The sequence below is a fragment of the Monomorium pharaonis genome, chromosome 11, assembly GCF_013373865.1.
Source record: "Monomorium pharaonis isolate MP-MQ-018 chromosome 11, ASM1337386v2, whole genome shotgun sequence".
Lineage (NCBI taxonomy): Eukaryota > Metazoa > Arthropoda > Insecta > Hymenoptera > Formicidae > Monomorium > Monomorium pharaonis.
The window spans coordinates 2605451-2624684 of NC_050477.1; the positions used below are offsets into that span (position 1 = coordinate 2605451).

Sequence of the window (19234 nt, forward strand, 5' to 3'; positions counted from 1 at the left end):
CGTGAAATTTGTCCCCTCGCTTTTGTAAGAAAGCAAATCGATCTTTCATACCGGTGTACAATAAACCGAGATTATAAAAATTCACGTAAAACGTCTTCTTCGAGCTCTCTTTGAAATTGTGAAAGATTTGTCGGACCCAAATCTTCCGTTTTCCACGCATACAAAGTTATTTCATATATGTATGTACATAATGTAATATAGAATAACATAGAATCGTAACTTTCTATTAATACTTGAGAAAAATTTCCATCAGATTGTGCAAATCTCCCAATTTGCTCGCACATTCTTGCCGAGTCATTAGTAAGAGGGGAAGAAGTGTACCGCGCGAGAAGGGAAGGAATAATGTGCGACGCATCTCCAGGAGACAGTCGCGAGAATATAATAATATCGCGAATAAAATGTTCAGCGAGTTTCGGCGGGACTTCCCGAGACTGATTGTGGCGCGTTCTGAACGCGAGCCGCCGCTCAAAACGTTCAGTATTCGCCGCTTGCATTCGCGAAGTTTATGAAGAAATTTCTCACCGCTCGGTACGCATTCACTCGCCACGGACGTGCGGAAAATTCTCGCAATTCATCTCGCTCGCTTATTATACATACATGCATATATATATATATATATATATATATATATATATATATATATATCACGTATTGTCAATGAACTCGCGTGGTCTGCGTCGCATTAACGACGACGTAGAACGTGTTTGCATCGCGCATTCAATTCTCCGCAGTCGGCGAGGCTCGAGTCTTTCTCGCCGGAACGTGCGTGTGTGTCTTTTCGTTGCCCCGTTTCCTCTGTTTTCCTTTCCCGCTTCCTTATATTTTATTTTATTTTATTTTCTCCCCCATTTCCATCCTACGTTCACACACTTCTCGGCTGATTCGCCGCGAGATGTCGGTATACAAAATTACGGTACATGGTGAGGATGGGCAAGAGGAAGTAAATAAGGACTCACAAGAATCTCTATATTCACCTGTTCCGTTCTCCCCGCTCGGCCGGATGCGCGCATCGTATCGGCCTGGTCCTAGGATGTTGTCGAGCACCTGCTTCTCCTTCTCCCGAAAGTTCACTTTTATCTGCGTACATCTGGAAGAATATACCAACAGCGTCGTGTCAGCGGCATCATAAAGGAGAAGTGATCTAATTTCTGGAGAGAAAATTTCCTGGCGCCTTAGTTGTCGCCACAAATAGATAAAAAAATGTATAAAAATACAATTTAAAGGAAACATATTTGATTTTTTTTATAACTTGTAATTCGTTTCGAATTTCAAAATTTATTTAAGAGATTTATTTTCGTTGTATATTTCATATATATAATATATTATGCGTATTCAGATCTTCAAATATTTTTCGTATTACACGACACAAATTTATAAATAGAATTCTATACAGAACCTTGACGCAAATTGTGGCGCATTTAAAATAGATTTAAGAAAAAAATGTACGCGCTGTCGTACGAGGAGTGCGTGCTTTTTGCAAAAATCGTTCTCATAAATTTTAAAAAATCATCTTATATACTTAGATTCTATTACATTCAATTCTGCTCGTGCATCTGGTAAACAACATCTCGGACAGCCGGGGCAACTGTTCAATTCATGCATCCGTATACAAAATTTCGGCGCAGGCTGGCCCGTTCATAAACTTTTTAGTTCACATAAACTTTATGCACCGTAACAATAATCCCATGTGGGTCAATAACATACGTCTTTACGAGTCACAAGCGTTCTTTCCGAGAATTATGTTTCTATTGCCAGAGACGCTCTCGCGGAATCTTGTCTTGACGTCGTTCCAAAAGCGCGAGCAATTTTATTATTAATAATTCAAACGACACGAGAGTTGACGGTGCGCCATCGAAACTTGTGCCGGGAGCCTGTCAGTAACAATTTGACACACGCTTCATTGACGTCCGTCAGAATGACACAGCCACCTACCTCGATGGATGCAGCAGGACCGCTAGTAACACCAGTAACGGTAGTACTCCAGGCCACATTGCGCCGGCCTGCAACAACCGAACAAGACGCACACAGCTTCACAAAAATTCAGCGGAACAGAGAGCTGCGGAGCTACGAATCCCTACGCGAGCTCGCATTAGCGATGATTAAACTTATATCTCACACCGTCACCGATGCAATCTACGTAATTACTCCCCTGCGGTTTCTCCCCCCGATATATGTATCTCATCTTCATTTATACTCATTTTTATTTTAGCCATCGGCATCGCGCCAAGTTAAAAAAAAACCGTTTGCTTTTTTTTTTTGTACGTCGCGGCAAACTCGAAACCACGAAAGTGGTCTATCCGTTTAGAATTACATCTCGTTAATTATGTTGATTTTGACGCGAGCTCGACTGATGTTGTTTCCAAACTAGACCCGACTTAATTGCGATATCGTACGCGCGATATTTAATAGCGGAGAAGCCCGAAGTACAAAGCCGGGGATGCCTCCATTTACCATGTCTCACCAACTTCCCGATGATTGATCGAATTAAGGTGACGTGTGTGTGCGTGTCTATGTGGATCAAAGCGCAACGAGAAGACCGGTGTGCTCCTTTCCGCGTGCCACACAAGAGTATCAACTGTCTCGCGAGGTTAAATTGATTATATGCGCGGAAGCAGATACACACACACACACATACACACACTCTCTCTTTCTGTTTATCTTTCTATATGAGTACAGGTATCGTCCGGAAACTCTTGGGTTTCAACGTAAAGAAGAATCACGACGCGACGCGACGTAGATCGCTGCTCGCGTGTCACTGAGAGCCGAGTGTCGATGCATGAATTCTCTCTGGTGAGGTTCGTCTGTTCACGTCTGTTGAAGATCTATTCGTCTATCTATCCCGCTTATTTACTCGTCTAAAGAGGCTAATTCAATAATAATGCGAATTGGACTCCCGCCCCGACCGTGAATCGAGATAGGAATCTGGTGCAGGTGATGGTGATGCATTTAAGACTTGAATCGTTGCCAAGATACGCACACGTGCTCTATTTCCGTCAGGGAAATTTTGGAATTTTTGATGGATAAATAAACGATTGTGCAAAAAATCTCGTTCCCGCGTGTCCGCGTCCTAACTTAAATATATACCGCGATTCGACACACAATACCGTAACACACGAAGTATATTTCTAGTGGGCTGGGAGAAATCGTCTACGGATGATTGCGCAACGATTCGCAGGGAGTCTCACGAACGGACGGGGTGTTTTAAGAGGAGTGGAATATGGTGGATGCCTCGGGGCTACTTGTCCGTCGGCAATATTGCCGGGTAACCCGGGAAAGTTTCGAGTATACCGTGACCCGAACCCGACCCCCGTTACGGCCGATCCGACCCCGAGCTCGAAGCCGAGAGATCCGCAGATTCCAAGTACTCGAGAGACCTTAATCGGCTGTTTGAATGCTTCGCGGTCAATTCCTCTCTCTCTCTCTCTCCTCTCTCTCTCTCTCTCTCTCTCTCTCTCTCTCTCTCTCTCTCTCTCTCTCTCTCTCTCTCCTCTCTCTCTCTCTCTCTCTCTCTCTCTCTCTCTCTCTCTCTCTCTCTCTCTCTCTCTCTCTCTCTCTCTCTCTTTCTCTCTCTCCGCTGCCCTTTCCTCCACACGCACATTATTGTTGTCGAGATATGCGCATAATTTTAAATTTCAATTAAAAAGTTATCAGTAATTTTGCAAAGAGGTATACTAAAAGTACCTATACAAAGTGTAGTTTTATCTAATCAAGCGAAATAGCTTTTTACCTCAATTTAAATCCTGTTTTTAACACCGCGTTTCGAAACGGAGAGAACTAAACGTCTTTAAAATCTCTTGCGGAGAATTCATCGGCACGTCGCGCACGTTCAACACATTAATCTTTCGTTATTCTGTGATTTCCGTTGTAGAACACGCTACGCATGGCCCATTTGCCGTTTGAGTCATCGGCAATTGAGCGCAATGTATGTCAGCGCAAAAATAATTTTGACGATGTCCGAGATATTTCGTCGGAGAAATGATTAAGTGTGATTGCAACTTAACGAGATCCATACGCGAACGGCAAACAAGTGAGCGGACAAGTACGTAACAAGAGGTCCTTTTCAGTATCAGCAATGTCAATGTCGTTCGCGGCACCGGGAAAGGCACGAGAGCCACCCTTATCGTCGCGTAATATCTCCCTCCGTTTGTTGTCGAATTATACTTGCTCAGTTAACGTGTACCCCAATAGCAAGCAGCATTTGCCAATTTCATCGATAATCCATAAATATTTGAAGTGTCGCAAAACTAAATTAGCTCATCGCCCGGAACAAGGATAAGCGCGTGGAATAAGAAAATTACGAGGAAGAATCATCGCGTTCTTGGCAGAGGAGAAAAAAAGCTACGAAAAACTTGCAGTAATCTACTGTACAAGCATTAAAATAAATGTTTTCCAATCGCGCCAAGTGTCAGTGAGATTTGCCGGGAGTGTATTAAGAATATCGATCTCTTTTGGAGGTCTAATAGACCGCTATCTTCATACCGAAGCTACATGAATAGACCACGCGGACACCATAACTCATAATTTAGGTGCGGTGCTGACAAATGGTGACAAAGAAGAAGAGCGTGCGGGTAGGTTAGCGGAGAGGGGCGGGCAAGCGATTTACGACACATAGACCATTCTCCTCTCCCGAGTTTGCCGTCTGTATCTCTCTCTCTCTCTCTCTCTCTCTCTCTCTCTCTCTCTGGTGTGTGCGATTATCGCGGAGTAATGCCCTAACGAATACGTGAATTCCATTTCGCGACAGATTAGCTTATCGCATAAAATCGCACGGCTCATCAGCGCGATCAGTCATCGATTGGTAAAGGCCAATTTGAGGATAAATAAAGCGCTCGAAAATGCAACTGCGCCGTAGTTTAATGGCATCGTACATTTGACACGTCCCTGCAATTTATCAATCTTGATGCAGCCTTAATGGCAAAATGTACATACGTCATGCTTATCGTTACGCGAAATCCGAAACGGAAAAACGAAATTAGCATTAAAGCGCGTGATAAAAATCTAAGTATTTATAGCCTGTCCCAGAATATTATATGCACATATCAGTTATCAGTAAATGCCATTTTTTTACTCGCCTTAATTCCTTCTTTCTCTTGATTTTATCAATTTAATTTTACAAGTACAAATACGTAGTGAATAGCTAAGAAATCTTCACGGAAATTTTCATTATTTTCTCTTGCGTTTAAATAGAAATACATCAAGATTTTTAAAAAATGTGTACATTTATCAGATTGTACTTAATGACGAATATTTCAAGAGATCATGCACGGAAAGATGCAGTTTTCTGGTAGCGCGATCTTCGACAATGTCGAAGCAATTGACCCATCAATCTGTTTCGTATTCCGTTACGTTCGTATCCGCGAATCTGTCTTTCCGTTCTGCCAATTGCCCATATTTATCTGTCTGTACCGTCCGTTTCGGCGTTGCCGTCGATCCGCCCATCGGGTCCATCGGTACATCTATCAACCTCTACCCGTCCATCCCGTGTCACCAACCGAACTGCGTGCATGCGTGCAAATTGCAGCCTGCATATTTATCCCGTGAACCTCCTTTCGCATTCATTCCTTCCTTCCCTCTTTCACTCTCTCTCTCTCTCATATTTTCTATCTACTTGTCTATCTACAGTTTCGCAGTCGTGTCTTCTTCCGCTTCGCGCTCCAACTTGGATCTTATACACGCCGCCTACTCGATCGACCTATCGCACGCCCGTTCAACTCGTTCTCCACTCCCGCGAGAGTCCCGGGGATTCCCCCGAAAGTGAGATTCTCTCGCGCGGTCGGTCGCGCCGCGGACCAGATCCGGACGGAGGCTCGCTCGGTCGCTCGCTCGCAGCCAACGGCACGCAGCCGTTGTCGAGGTCGGGACGGAGGCTGCCGCCGCTGGACCCTTACCTGGAGAGGCTGACAGTCCTAGACGCTGGACACCCCGCTGCTACGCTCGATTACTGCTGGCATAGCGCCGCTCTTCTTCGGCACGACACTCCGATAGGCCGCCGAACTCTCTCCCTCTTTCTCTATCCAACTGTCTCTCCTCTCTCTCTCGCTCGACTCGTAAAGTGTCCTGCCTCGCGAGGCTCGTCTCCTGGACTGCCACCGTGGAGAAAGCTACATGCACCCATACCTACTACCTGGTTGCTGGCGCTATTGATCCCGGACCCCCAGACACCCACCGACCCACGCAGACGCCTCGCGTTGCTGTGTCGCTTTAGCAACGTGACGTCATTCACCGCCCCGCGACGCCCAGCGCCCGCCGCCAGATTTTCTATACATCTTTCGCCTCTCTCTCTCGCAAGCCTTTCCTGCGCTGCTGCCGCCACCGCAGCTGCGGCCGCTACCACCACCGCTACCGACGACGACGACCGACGACGACGACGACGACGACGACGACGACGACGACGACGACGACGACGACGACGACGACGACGACGACGACGACGACGACGACGACGACGACGACGACGACGACGACGACGACGACGACGACGACGACGACGTCGGCGACGTCGGCGGCACCGGCTCCTCTCGGTCCCAACATCCCTGCTACTGCTGCGTGCACCGCAACGTTCGCGTCGCCGATCCTCATCGGACAAGAATACCTGATTTTTCAACGAGCTACATATATAGCGCCATTGATAAATTAAATATATCTATCGAGATTCTATATCGGCGATTCGTTAATAAAAGTTGTATGCATATAAAGGTATACTTGCTTTCATATAATTATTGCGACAATGAGATTGTTAATTTCCTTTGCGAGAAACTCGGACGTGAAATTTTCGACTCGACATTTGCCTGTCGTCGTTCATCCGAATGTCAAAGGATACCTCTCTAATATTTATTCGATACTTTGAGAATGGTCGACTTTTTGACACTGTCATTATGATTCGCTGTTGAACCGGTTAGACCCGAAACTCGGTCACTTCCAATCATCGGCACGTACGTATGTACGGGGTGTTCATTCGTCCCTACGCCTCCCCTCCCCTTCTTCTTCCCTGGTTCTCACCCTCGAGCTAACCGGAGGTGTGAAAACCCGTAATGAGAGGCCAAACGCGAATTCACGCCTGTAATGAATACGAATGTACGCACAGAGTTCCTCGAGGCTGCTCTTTTTCGCACGTTATGCAATTCAATGTAACGATGGTAACGCACCGTGTTCCTTTTAATTACATTCAAAAAACATGTCAAAGTGCAACAGCAATAATACTAATACTAACAACAGCAATAATAATAATAATAATAATAATAATAATAATAATAATAACAGGAAATACTAATCGAAAGTAATAAATGATATTATGAAGAAAATTGTGCAATTATTCTGAGCATAATTATGCGAAAGTCTTCCTTCCCGTTATTATTTCATCTTCCCGTTAATCCAGATGCATGTCCCTGAGCGCGTGTACAAGAGTTTCGTGCAAGGAACAGGATTACGTAAAAATACATGAGGTGTCCTAGATTTCTGCCACGCGATTCTTGATCGAGTTTCAGTTCTTCAACGAGTAGACACGATTTTCTTAACGAAAATTTATATCGTTGCGCCTAGATTATCCTTCCCTCGGCGAAAACTTGCATCGTGGCATCTACATTATCAAAGTGTCAGAAGTCATTTTATTCTACGTCGCGTGCTAACTGCGAATTGCGAGCTCACCAACCGAGATTAAACGTCCAACGCGCATTTCTCCTTAAATACACGCGATAACCTTTCAGAATTACGCAGCCCCGTCAACGTTCATCTCATGCAATATTTTCATTATTTTCACTAAACGATTTCGCATTACTATGCATCGTGTCGCAAATATAATGTAATAAAAGTTTTCGATATTTGTGCTATTGTTATCTATCTTTTTCCCGGGGCCTGGGGTATGAGAAGTCGGTCAGTTATTGTCCTGAGAATCGATACTAGAAAGAAAGAAAAAAAAGGGGGGAAACGACTGGTGGAATGCAACAATTAACCCTTTTGTTACTGGAGAGCTACTGTAATGGCTTTCGTCGTACGTTCATTATACACAAAGAATCGGTATAGTTGTTCATCACAAATTCCTAGCGCGCCAAGATATTAAAAAAATAATAAGAGATAAATTGCCAGTTATCATTTAGTTATGATGGAAATATCTAATGTTTCTATCATTAATCTGCGATATAAACTGCGCAAACATTAATCAGCTGTTAATCAGTTTTGCATATATAAATCTGTCTAGTGTGTCAGGAAAAAATTAAGAAGAAAAATCGGAAAAGTTCTTTGATGTAATCAAGGGTTATCGAGCCGCATGTTATTTATGACGTTGATCGCGGCAAAAAAACATCCCCACTGTATTAAATGAGAAAAATCTACCCACCCATGCCGATCAAGTGTCATTCGCGGACAAGTTCAATTATAATATCGAGCAAGTACGTCATCGAACTGGCACCGATTACTCGGTCAGATAAAATCGCGTACTCTCAGGGCAAAGTTTACATTGACGGGTACAACTAACCGTGAGTCACAATGATTCCGACTCAATAGGACGACGGTTCGTAGAACCTGTGCAATGATTAAAACAGTTTTGCTACGTGCTTACATTTATCTCTAACTTTTAATAATATATAAATACCATTTATATGCATTATAAAGAGCAGAAGTAAGAAAACCGAAGTTGTTTGGTGTGCGAGGGGTAAAGTAGTCCGACCGGAAGTGCCACTTTCGATAGAAGGGATTGTCAAGTCTACGGAAGTGAGATACGCGCGCTCGTGCTAGATTGTTCGATTACGCTTGATTGTAAGTGCATGTTTTGTCCCAATAGACGCGTTACGTGAGTGCGTAATGTACGGCGAGCACATTGTTTTCAATTCCGTCCGTGCTTCAGTACGACTGTACCGATGATAAGTGGTTCAATTCCAATATACGGAACTTGCTTTTTCTTAGAGTACTTTTGTCATTTTATTAGATTTGCAATATGCCAATATAATACACAGAGCGATGCTTACGCTGTATATTAGAAACATGTTAAAAACATGAAAAACATGTTAAACAAATCTTGCGACAATAATGTAAATTCAACTTCAAACAACAATGATAAGATAAGGTAAAAATGGAATAGTTCGTGACTGTACAATATTTCCTGCACATTGAGTCTCTAATTCGTAATATATTTTATCAATATCGTGAGTATTTCGCTATTATAAACGAATTTATAAAACCTTTGCCACATCACGTTTTTACTTTTGACTGCCTGCAAAGTTTTGCACGTGTTCGTTAGAAATTGCCACAATGTCAAATAAATTACAATTGTGCTGTCGCAATAAACGTTACCCACGTAACATAAATATGTAAATTGTAATGTGTAATTGTATTTTTTATTTCCTTTTCTATTTTTTAAATAAATACTATGATTATCTTTCTCTCAGTTTGGGCAAGATAGCCCATGACATTTCGGAGTAAGTGTTTATGTATATATTTTATTAAAAAAACGAGAATTAAGTTGTGCACCTAATGTTTTAATTTGACATATCATGTTTTTTTTTTTTTTAGTAATAACAATGTGTTAAATTAATCCTAAACTTATGTGAACATTTGATATTAAAAATGTTTAAAAATAAAATTAAATATGTGGCAATAAAACTAAATATGTGAAATTATAAGTTTTTTATGTATAGCCAACTGTTCTGTAATACTATGGCCATCTTTTCCGTAAAAGTTGTGAAAGATAGCCAATGTTCATGTTTCAAAAACTATTTAAAAACCAATTCTATAGTGTTATCACCTGCCCGTAAAAAATAGATAATCAGCATTACAATTCCGTTTAAAAGTTCTTTAGTATCTGTCGAGCCTTCGAGTATGTCACTGTTGAATTTGAAATCGGTATACTTATATGCAATTGATGTGATTTTTTTCGGGTAGTGTAAACATAGTGTGAACAATATTAATTTTCTTTCAAATTTTTCAAAAGTATGTATGTATTTGAAAAATTCCAAATTATATTTTTTCTGCCCTGAAAAATATTCAACTGTGGCATATAACAAAAAATAGACCGTTGTAAAATTTTGAAAAAACAATATATACACATTTTGAAGAATTCTCTTTCTTCTTGAAAACCCATTTCATTTTTTTTAAATTTTAATAATTACAAAAAATAGCGGCCATTAAAGTTTTTTTTCACACAGCATTTAAATTTATTGGGTTTTAAACTCATTTAATGATGTTTTGCAGCATTACCACAAAACAGAACTATTTGTAAACTTTTTTACTATTAATTACAAAAAATTGGTTAAATTAACTTTAACATAAGCAAAGTTATAACTGTAAAAGTTGCGTGGTGTAAATTTGCACTTGTGTATAATTAGAAAGTGACTAAAGATGTGTGCAATTAAAAAATTAAATAATATCTTAATCAACAAAGATTAAATTAATCAGTACTTAACAATTCATAAGTTTTATTAGTAAATTTCCAGATATTACATGTTAATGGAAAATAATATCGAAATATAATTGTCGAATATATAGTATATGACAAATTATTGTACCTTTTAATGTCTGAATGCTGACTATAGTTCGACTCATCTTGATTCATTAAAAGCGCTTCGAGTCTTCGAAAAGTACGTCGTTTTTTCCTCTCTGACATAAAAAAAAGAAGATAAGGGAGGCGGAAAGAGAAGAAAAAGATCGTGGTAGGTAAAAGTTATACGGCAGAAGTTGCTTCATCAGGCGTTTCCTGCATTTGGAACTTGTAATAACAAACCTGTCGGGGTGCTACCGGACGACTACGGAGGGAAGAAGGGGCTGAAATATGACCTATTTTCGTCACCCTCCGGATTGAAAGTATTTCCGACATTTCTGTGTGATGGTTAAGCTAAGACGGGAAAATGTCGGACGGGAAACGAGCGCGGAGAGAGGGTGAAAAACGGGGCGTTCGGTTCTTCCTCGTCGTCTTCCTCGTCCTCGTCGTCCTCGTCGTCGTGGCTTATCGTGCTATAACGTGAGCTGACGTGTCTCGATATAGAGGCGTTCGCGTGTTCGGTTCAGCGGCGGTAGCGCCAGGTCTCCTCGGGACCATAACTCGATATCTCCCGGAAAATCCCTCTATCGCGTGCTTTACAACCCATACAACACCCGAATTGAATGTTAGCCCAAGACGAACGACCGCCTTGTAAATATCGCACGGTCGTCCCTTCGTCTTTAACCCTTTGGCTACGAGCGCTATACTACATGTAACTAAGATAGCGAGCTCCGTGATAAAGCAATTTCGAGTAAATACACGTCTCCCTGTTTACGGTTTAGTGTTGACTTCAAATTTTAACGCAAAATAAAAAGTATAAAATAAAATTTTGTACTCATTTAATATTAAATTACAAATTTTATTAAACTTCAAGCTTGTTCAATTTTATTCGATCGATCGTTTCTTCATTTTAGATCCACTGCGCCCCCCCCCCCGAACAGCAATTTTAAATATACACGGCACCGTCAAAGAACTAAACCTTTCTGTCACAAAGCGTAAAGTGTTCTCCGATAATTCTTCCACTGTATTTTTAATCTCTTACTTGAGATTAAAATTCCGATCTTGGTTTTTCATTTTTCATAGCTACGACGTGTATACTGAAGAGAAGTTCGACAGTCTTATTCGCATCTTAAATTCCATGCGCGCGGGATACGCGATATTTTTCCATTACTCTAAACTAATATTCCGAGTCATATATTTTCTGAATAAACATAGTTTCATTGCCATAAATAACTGCAAAACGTAACCGCGTACATATCGAATCGATAATCTTGCAAAATCATTCGGTAAGCGTTCACTTACACTGAGAAAACATTTGCTTAATTTTTATTAATTTTACAAGACGCTAATTAAAGTGATTAAAGATAAAAGTGATTTAAGACAATTATTATAAAATCAAATTACGACTAGCTAAAGAATAGTAATGATGTTTTAGTTCGTATAAAAATATTCGTTCTTATAGTTGGCACAAAATATTTAAATATTATTTTTGTAGAGAAGATTAAGATTTGTGTGCGAATATAATTTTTTATTTAAAACACACACACAATTGCTATTTTGATAATTAAAATTACACCATTTCAGTTGAAATAGGAAACCCCTTGAATTGAACAATGTTAAGAGTACAACGGTTACATGTTTCAAGGAAAAATATATTGTTTTGTAATTGGCGCAGATTAAAAAATTTATATATTGTTCAAAAATATATATCACTTAGATTTAATTCAATCAAAAGTATTATCTTGGGTTTTTTACAAGACACTAATACTTGCAACATTTTTATAGAGTTACTGCAATTACACATGATTTGTTAAAATAAAAAATAATTTGCAGTGTACGAATTGTTGCAACGACAACTTACAGATCTGTTTCATTACAATTATCAAGTAGCAAAGGAATTGTTGTCCCTATAATCACAACGTCTTTCAGTGTATGACGAGTACACAACTGTGAATACTTTTGCAGAGCAACAAGATCAAGAGGCATCCATCCGATAAAGTATGATACGTGCCAGATTTCTTATTCGCGAGATCAATGGCTCGCGTTTGCCATCAAAGGTGCAATATCGTGCAAAATCGGTCGTGGCTTATCCGATCGAATATAATGAAACGAAAGTGGACGAAATGCAATACGCGCGACCAACCAAAGATATTCCCGGCCCAAAAGCGTTGCCTTTGCTTGGCAATTGGTTCAGATTCCTACCATACATAGGTAAGAGTCTCTCTCGTCAAAGCTTGTTCAAAACACAGATTGAAATTTTTATTACATTATTCGATATTCAGATTTAAATGCATTATGCAAACTATATCGGATATCGATTTATGGCATGTATAATTACCATGGAATTAATAGTAAATAACGAGAAATTTATTTAACAGAATGTCAATTTGCATCTCAAAAAAATATTTTGTAAAAAGTTTTGATCTGTAAACAAAAATATATCAATTGTTAAAATATATTTTGCGTAATTATATTTGTTTCTCAATTCGCGTACGTGTGATTACTAACTTGGCGTAAACATTGCAGGTGAATACGGTGGAGCGGATACTTTCACGCAAATGCGGATGCTCCATGATCATTACGGCGATATTGTTAAAGTGGACCAACTAGGAGCCCGCCGAGCGACCGTCTTTCTGTTCTCACCGGAGCTGTGCGAGAAAATGTATCGAGTGGAAGGCGTATGGCCAGTGCGAATGGCTATGGAGACTCTGCATCACTATCGCAAGAGCAGAGAACATATCTATAATGGACAGTACGGGCTCGCAACAAGGTCGGTAGAATTTGTTTTTTTGGAAGACATAATAATCGAGAGAGAGAGAGAGAAAGAGAAAGATAACTATTTTCTTTTTTTACAAGACGACTGTCTTGATCTGCAATCATTTTCTTCTTAAAAAAAAAAAAATAAACCGTTAATGAAGATTTTAAAAATATTCTTAAAATCCCAAAAGCCTAAAATCCTGAAATAGAATTCTTTGGAAAGAAGATTGTCGAGTTCTATGGTTGGATAGCTGCCTATGAATGATAGTATATGTGCGCGCGCGCGCGCGCGTGTGTGTGTGTGTGGATAAAGAGCGCCCTAGTTTCGATGTACTTCTTCTTATTCTTATCCCGTCTATTATTAAAATATTTAAAAAAATCTAAAAATGGAAGTAGAAGGAGTACAATTTCATTGAACAGTCTTTTCAGCTTAGGTACGAGAGGTACGCAATATTCCTTCTGCTTATCCCTCAGACCGCTTCAATGATTTATACGTTCTGCACTAACGTCACGACTTACTTCCAAAGTAGATCTATATCCCGCTAAATTGTTAGATTAACAACGTAGTTATTATGGCTTTCGAGATTTTAACATGGATGAGTGCAGGCGTTCTCTCGGCGCGGTACGTCGGTCCAGCACGAAGGTCGTCAATATCCCGAAAATTCGTCAGAATATGGGAACACGAGCTGACGACGCAACTCTCCTCCCTCATCGCTATCCCAACTTAGTCTCTCTCTCTCTCTCTCTCTCTCTCTCTCTCTCTCTCTCTCTCTCTCCCTTCCTCTCTATCTTTGTCTCCTGTGTCCTGTACGGTCGATAGTCCGGCGAGTATACAGAGAGCCACGGAGGCCAAACACACAGAGGCCTACATAAATTGCGTCCGATGTAACATCTCGTCTCTGCGCTGAAAAGGGCGTTCTCTTGCTTTCAGCCAGGGCAAATTGTGGCACGACTTTCGGTCGAAAGTCAATCCGCACATGATGCAACCGCGTACGATCAAGGCGCACGTGGTGCAGATCAGCGAGGTGACTAGCGAATTTGTGGACAAGATGCGAGCCCTGCGGGATCCCGAGACCCTGGAGATGCCGGGCGACTTCAAGAACGAATTGCAAAAGTGGGCCTTGGAGTGTAAGTAAGCGAGTAGGTGATATTTTGCGTTGTGTGATATTTACGCCGCTGACTGAGTTTCGCCGTTCCTTTTCGAAAATGGAGCACCTAGAAATCTGTGCGCCAGATACATCATGCATATAAGTCTCTCTCCCTTTTGTAACAATGGAGCTGATAAATTAGCTCGCACTCCAAATTCAATGCAACGCGGCACTGTACATTCGAGCGGATCCGTAATATACATTTATCAACTGCACGACAAGAAGATAGCTGCGCCCGCTCCGAAAGTTAAAAATAGACACCGCTCTATATCGCGAGATTTGAGGATTCGTGTCGGTCACGTGACGATCATTTACCCTTTATGTTAATTAACAGCAATATGTGCGATCGCGTTGGACTGCCGACTGGGGTGCTTGAAGCCTAATCTCGCCGCGGACTCGGAACCACAAATAATGATTAATTGCGTGCACGATATGTTCGATCTCATGTACCGCATGGAAATTCAGATATCTCTGTGGAAGATATACAATACGCGGAATCTCAAGAAGTTCTTCCGTGTGCTGGATACGCTTAATGGGTAAATATTGAAACTTATACTCGTTACACTACTACGTCAGCATATTACTCCCAAACTCCCACGCGAATACGCCAACTTGTTACTTTACCGTCGTCATTACCGTAATCCTCGATATGTTTCCTCGACATTCTCATGTCGCGAAGTTAGTTATCAATAATGTACCGTGTGTCGTCTCGCGTTAATTACTTTTTGCTTACAATAAAATTTAATGTTTTACGTCGTTCTATATTGTCGTCTTCTATCGTCCCGCTTGCGCATAATTCATCTTGCACGTAACAAAGTTTCAAAAACACGACTCCTCGTGTGCTCGTGCAATTTTATGTATGATCTCTTTTAGAATTTCTAGTAAACATATCGAACAGGCTAAGGCAAAGTATGATGCGATGGGCAGTAGCAATCTGCATGACCGTAGTATATTAGAGAAGCTTTTGCGTATCGACAAGCAAACGGCACAGGTAATGGCGCTCGATATGATGACGGCTGGTGTGGATACGGTAAGTGCGAGATTCTAAGATTTTAATATTTTTTCAATCTTCTTTCGTACATGCGCGCGCGAAATCTCATCTTTTCTGACGGATTAGTAATGGAAAAATGAGGAAATAATAAACGATTATAAAATACAACGTTTTTCGAAACTGATACCGGCAGTTTATATATTTTCGAAAAATTTTTATTTATTATATATTTAATCACTAGATTAAATGCTCTGGACGAAAGAAAACTCTACTAATTAGATCGAAATTCTAAAAGTAGGACTGTACAAGATTAAGTAACGGTCTGTTACAGACTGGCAACGTGTCCGCCAGTTTGCTGTACCTCATCGCGAATAATCCGGAGAAACAGGAAAAACTGCGGGAAGAAGTAATGTCCTTGTTACCGGACAAAACATCGCCCGTAACGCCGGATATCCTAAATCAAACGAGATACGCTAAGGCCTGCATTAAGGAATCTCTTCGATTGTACCCTATCGCTATTGGCAATCTCAGAACTATGCAAAAGGATGTTTGTATAGGAGGATATAAAATACCGGCAGGGGTACGTGCCGTTCTTTTTATTTTTAATTAATTTTATATTTAACTATATATCAATATCTAATTAACAGTTATAATATTTATAGTTAAAATATTAATTAAAATATTTAAAAACTTTGAATAATAAATGTTTCACGAAAAATTCAAAAACGTAGTTAAAAATAATATAAAGAATAAATATGTTTAACATATATTCCATTCGACAAAATCCGTTTATGGATTCCTTAAGAAATTGATTCTTTTTTTCAATTTAATCGAATACTATTTTTTTAATTAATTTCACAATTGTGCAGCTCTTTGATAAATTTAATAATTAATCTGGAAATACTAAAGGTTTCCTTAAATTAAATTAAACAAAAAAAATTTTAATATCACGCGCAAAATTCAGTCCGCAAAAATTGTTTCCATTCGTTTATTTAATAAAATTCATAGACCAACAATATGTTCCATTACATAATGTTAGAAGAAAATTCACTGTGTGAATTACGCAAAGAATATAGAAGTCTATCGAGTATATGTATCGTGAACAAACCGCATCAATGAAGCTGCATTCTCAATAGTTCTCTTTTCTATGCCGTCAGTTCGATGTCATCGCTTGTCATTCCGTAATCGCGAAGAAGCCCACGCAGTTTTCGCAAACGGAGGAATACATTCCCGAGAGATGGTTGCGGGGCAACACGGAGTTTCCATCAGCCAAGGAGAATGCGCATCCCTTCGCGTATATGCCTTTCGGATTCGGGGCTCGCACCTGCATCGGCCGACGATTCGCCGAAATGGAGCTCGAGACGTTGCTCTTGACAGTTCGTAAACTTGCTCGTCCTGCTGGCAATTTTGTTGCCCGTGGGACTCAATCAATCGAATAATGCGATAACCACATTTCCATTTCGATATAATGTGTTTTCATATCAGAAGGCCATAAACGCTTTGAATTCACGACTACGTCATGAATTTTTAAGATATCGTCATAAAAATTGATTAATATGCTTGAATCTCAACTAATAAAAAAGAAACCTTCGCGTAATGCCAATTAACAAATTTTAACTTTATTACTAAAATCTTTTTCATTCTTCTTTCGTTATTTTAATATATATATAAAATAATTACACAGTGCCCTTAAAAAAAATATTTTAAACAAAAATTGAAAAGTACGAAGGAAAAAGTCAATTTTCGAACAAGTCGGTTTTTAAAGTCATCATTGATTTTTCAATAATATACACAATTAGAGGATATCATATTATGTGAAAAAAAAATCATATAATTCCATTTAAAGAAATGGCGATGACACACTCACTATTTTTTCGCAAAATTAATTTTACAATTATTTGTCCTTCACAGATCATGTAAGTTTTATTTGAAACTTTCTTCTGTAACGTGTTATTTTCTAGAGATTTAAGCATATTTTTTTAATGGCACACATTCTGTATATCTATTCCTACTACAGATTCAATTTTCCTTCGCTGTTCACCATTTAAGAGAGTTTTATCAAGGGATGGAAGAAAACTATTAGTGGAGATGTTCTGTTAAATCTCACTGCATGTCACTTGTTCGCGCGCGCTTTCGCACGAATGACCGAGGTGAATGTAGAACGTCCTTTAAATGGGCGGGAAACCGATTTTTGCATATTTGTTTTTCACTCGTACATCTTGCGAGGAGAACGACGACTACGTTCTTCCTTTTCACCGAATGTTTTATTCATAAGCGTGATAAGCGCAGATGTTTAATAAGTTGAGAGGTTTAAACGAGCACGCAAAAGTATATCGCATGTCGAGATAATAACAGAAACGGACGACGACACGCTTGCATAATATGTAGATTCCCTTGGAACGCCGGGCTACGCGTGACTGTGCATGGCAGCGAAATAACGATGTTTCCGCTTAAGCACGAATTCCCAGAAAACTAAATATTCTCGCGGATTCGCATACCTCGGTGGTGCCGTATCTCTCGCTCTCGCTCTCTCCCTCTCTCTCTCTCTCTCTCTCTCCTCGTGAAGAATTGAGAAGCGTGATTCCGTAGCTCGCCCTGACAGTTTCATGCGAACACGTTAATAGAAATGACTTTTTAATTCCGAGCAGTAATACCCGTGCGGATATTCATCTGCGAAATGCTCAAACGCAACGTTTCAATTTATCTTACACACGCGAGTATTTTGTTAATATTAAAGTACCTTGTTTCGCGCGTGAGTTAGACACTTGATTTTTCGAGGGAGTCTTCCGACGCAAAAATTAGAAAGCAATCTTCTAATGAGAGCGATGGCTCTCGGGAGCACCAGCGGCTTCTCGAGCGAATCGCTAATTCTCGAAATGGTTTCCAAGCGGAAAAGCCGCGAGACGTACCGCCCTTCCGATCGCGCGCGATGCAAACTCCTCTGTGTGCGGGAAAGGAAATGTACTATACTAGAGACTGCGTTTTTGTTTTATCTAGGTCATACGAAATTTCCGGATCGAATGGCATCACGGACCGCTCGAGTACGAAAGCCGATTTATAAACACAGTGGTGACGCCGATGCGACTCAAGCTCATCGATTTGTAGATCGTCGTCGCAAATTCTCGCCTCGTCGCAATCGATCGACGGAGAAAACAATAACAAAAAAAGAGAAAAGTGTGCCCTGTGTGCCGACTACGACGTCTCGCCGACTACTCTTTCCTTTAATAATTACGACAAATGTCAGGTGCAGCTACCGGTTACAAGAACGTCTGAACCGAAGAAGTCTGGCCGAAGTGAAGAAAATGCGGTATCGGCCACAGCCGCAATTCTTACAATTTTAATCAAGGCGCAAGAATAGAAAGCGCGCGACGTTTTACAGGACATTTTTTTCAGAGTGGATGCCACAAATTTTGTAGCAGTCATGAAAGAACGCGCGCGCACGTGTATATGTGTACATGCTATAAATTGTATAAAAATACAAGAGACATAAAAGTACAAATTGTTGAAATTTTCTTTAACACAAACACCAATACACTTTTCTATTTATTTTATCTTTTATTTGTGATAATCTGGGGAAAGTATATTGCGATGTTACACGGAGAGAATTTTTTCTTAAAATTTACCCTCAAAATCTAGTAATTCTGGGATAATATGTGACCTCGAGGAATTTTATTATATTTTTTAGTAAAATTTACTATACTTTCAGTAAATTGTACTAAAAACATAGTAATTATACTAAAAACATAGTAAATTTCACTATACTTTTAGTAAATTTTACTAAAAAGTATAGTAAAATTTCTCGAGATCACACATTATCTCACATTATCAGATTTTAAGGGTAAATTTTAAGAGAAAATTCTCTTCGTGTAT

The 19234-nt window shown here is 40.1% G+C and overlaps 2 protein-coding genes across 13 annotated transcripts in view; one reads left to right on the plus strand and one right to left on the minus strand.

The window, feature by feature from the left end:
* The window catches only part of LOC105831134 (glutamate-gated chloride channel), a 41030-nt gene extending 34917 nt beyond the window's left edge, over positions 1–6113 (minus strand). For 5 of the 9 annotated variants that reach the window (XM_012671050.3, XM_036293718.1, XM_036293715.1 and 2 more), the window contains exons 1-2: positions 1933–2000; positions 975–1087 (exon numbers count right to left, since the gene is read on the minus strand). In XM_012671050.3, coding sequence (XP_012526504.2) covers positions 975–1087; positions 1933–1991 — 172 coding nt within the window. In that variant the 5' untranslated portion in view covers positions 1992–2000. Of the gene's footprint in view, positions 1–956; positions 1088–1932; positions 2001–2451; positions 3342–5888 lie in introns of those variants that run through there. The other 4 variants (XM_012671049.3, XM_036293712.1, XM_036293717.1 and 1 more) reach the window with 3 other exon arrangements.
* LOC105839981 (cytochrome P450 CYP12A2) lies at positions 3510–18531 on the plus strand. 4 transcript variants are annotated; one of them, XM_028193894.2, is made up of 9 exons: positions 3510–4568; positions 12434–12679; positions 12995–13238; positions 14157–14353; positions 14708–14909; positions 15247–15403; positions 15696–15944; positions 16522–16740; positions 18362–18497. In XM_028193894.2, exons 2-9 carry the CDS (start codon positions 12469–12471, stop codon positions 18467–18469), a joined length of 1587 nt encoding a protein of 528 aa, XP_028049695.1. In that variant the 5' UTR covers positions 3510–4568; positions 12434–12468; the 3' UTR covers positions 18470–18497. The 4 variants fall into 4 exon arrangements, with proteins under 4 accessions (XP_028049695.1, XP_012542115.1, XP_012542116.1 ...); XM_012686661.3 differs by lacking the exon at positions 3510–4568 and adding an exon at positions 6442–8751; XM_012686662.3 differs by lacking the exon at positions 3510–4568 and adding an exon at positions 8770–9921.
* Positions 18532–19234: the final 703 nt, after the last annotated feature.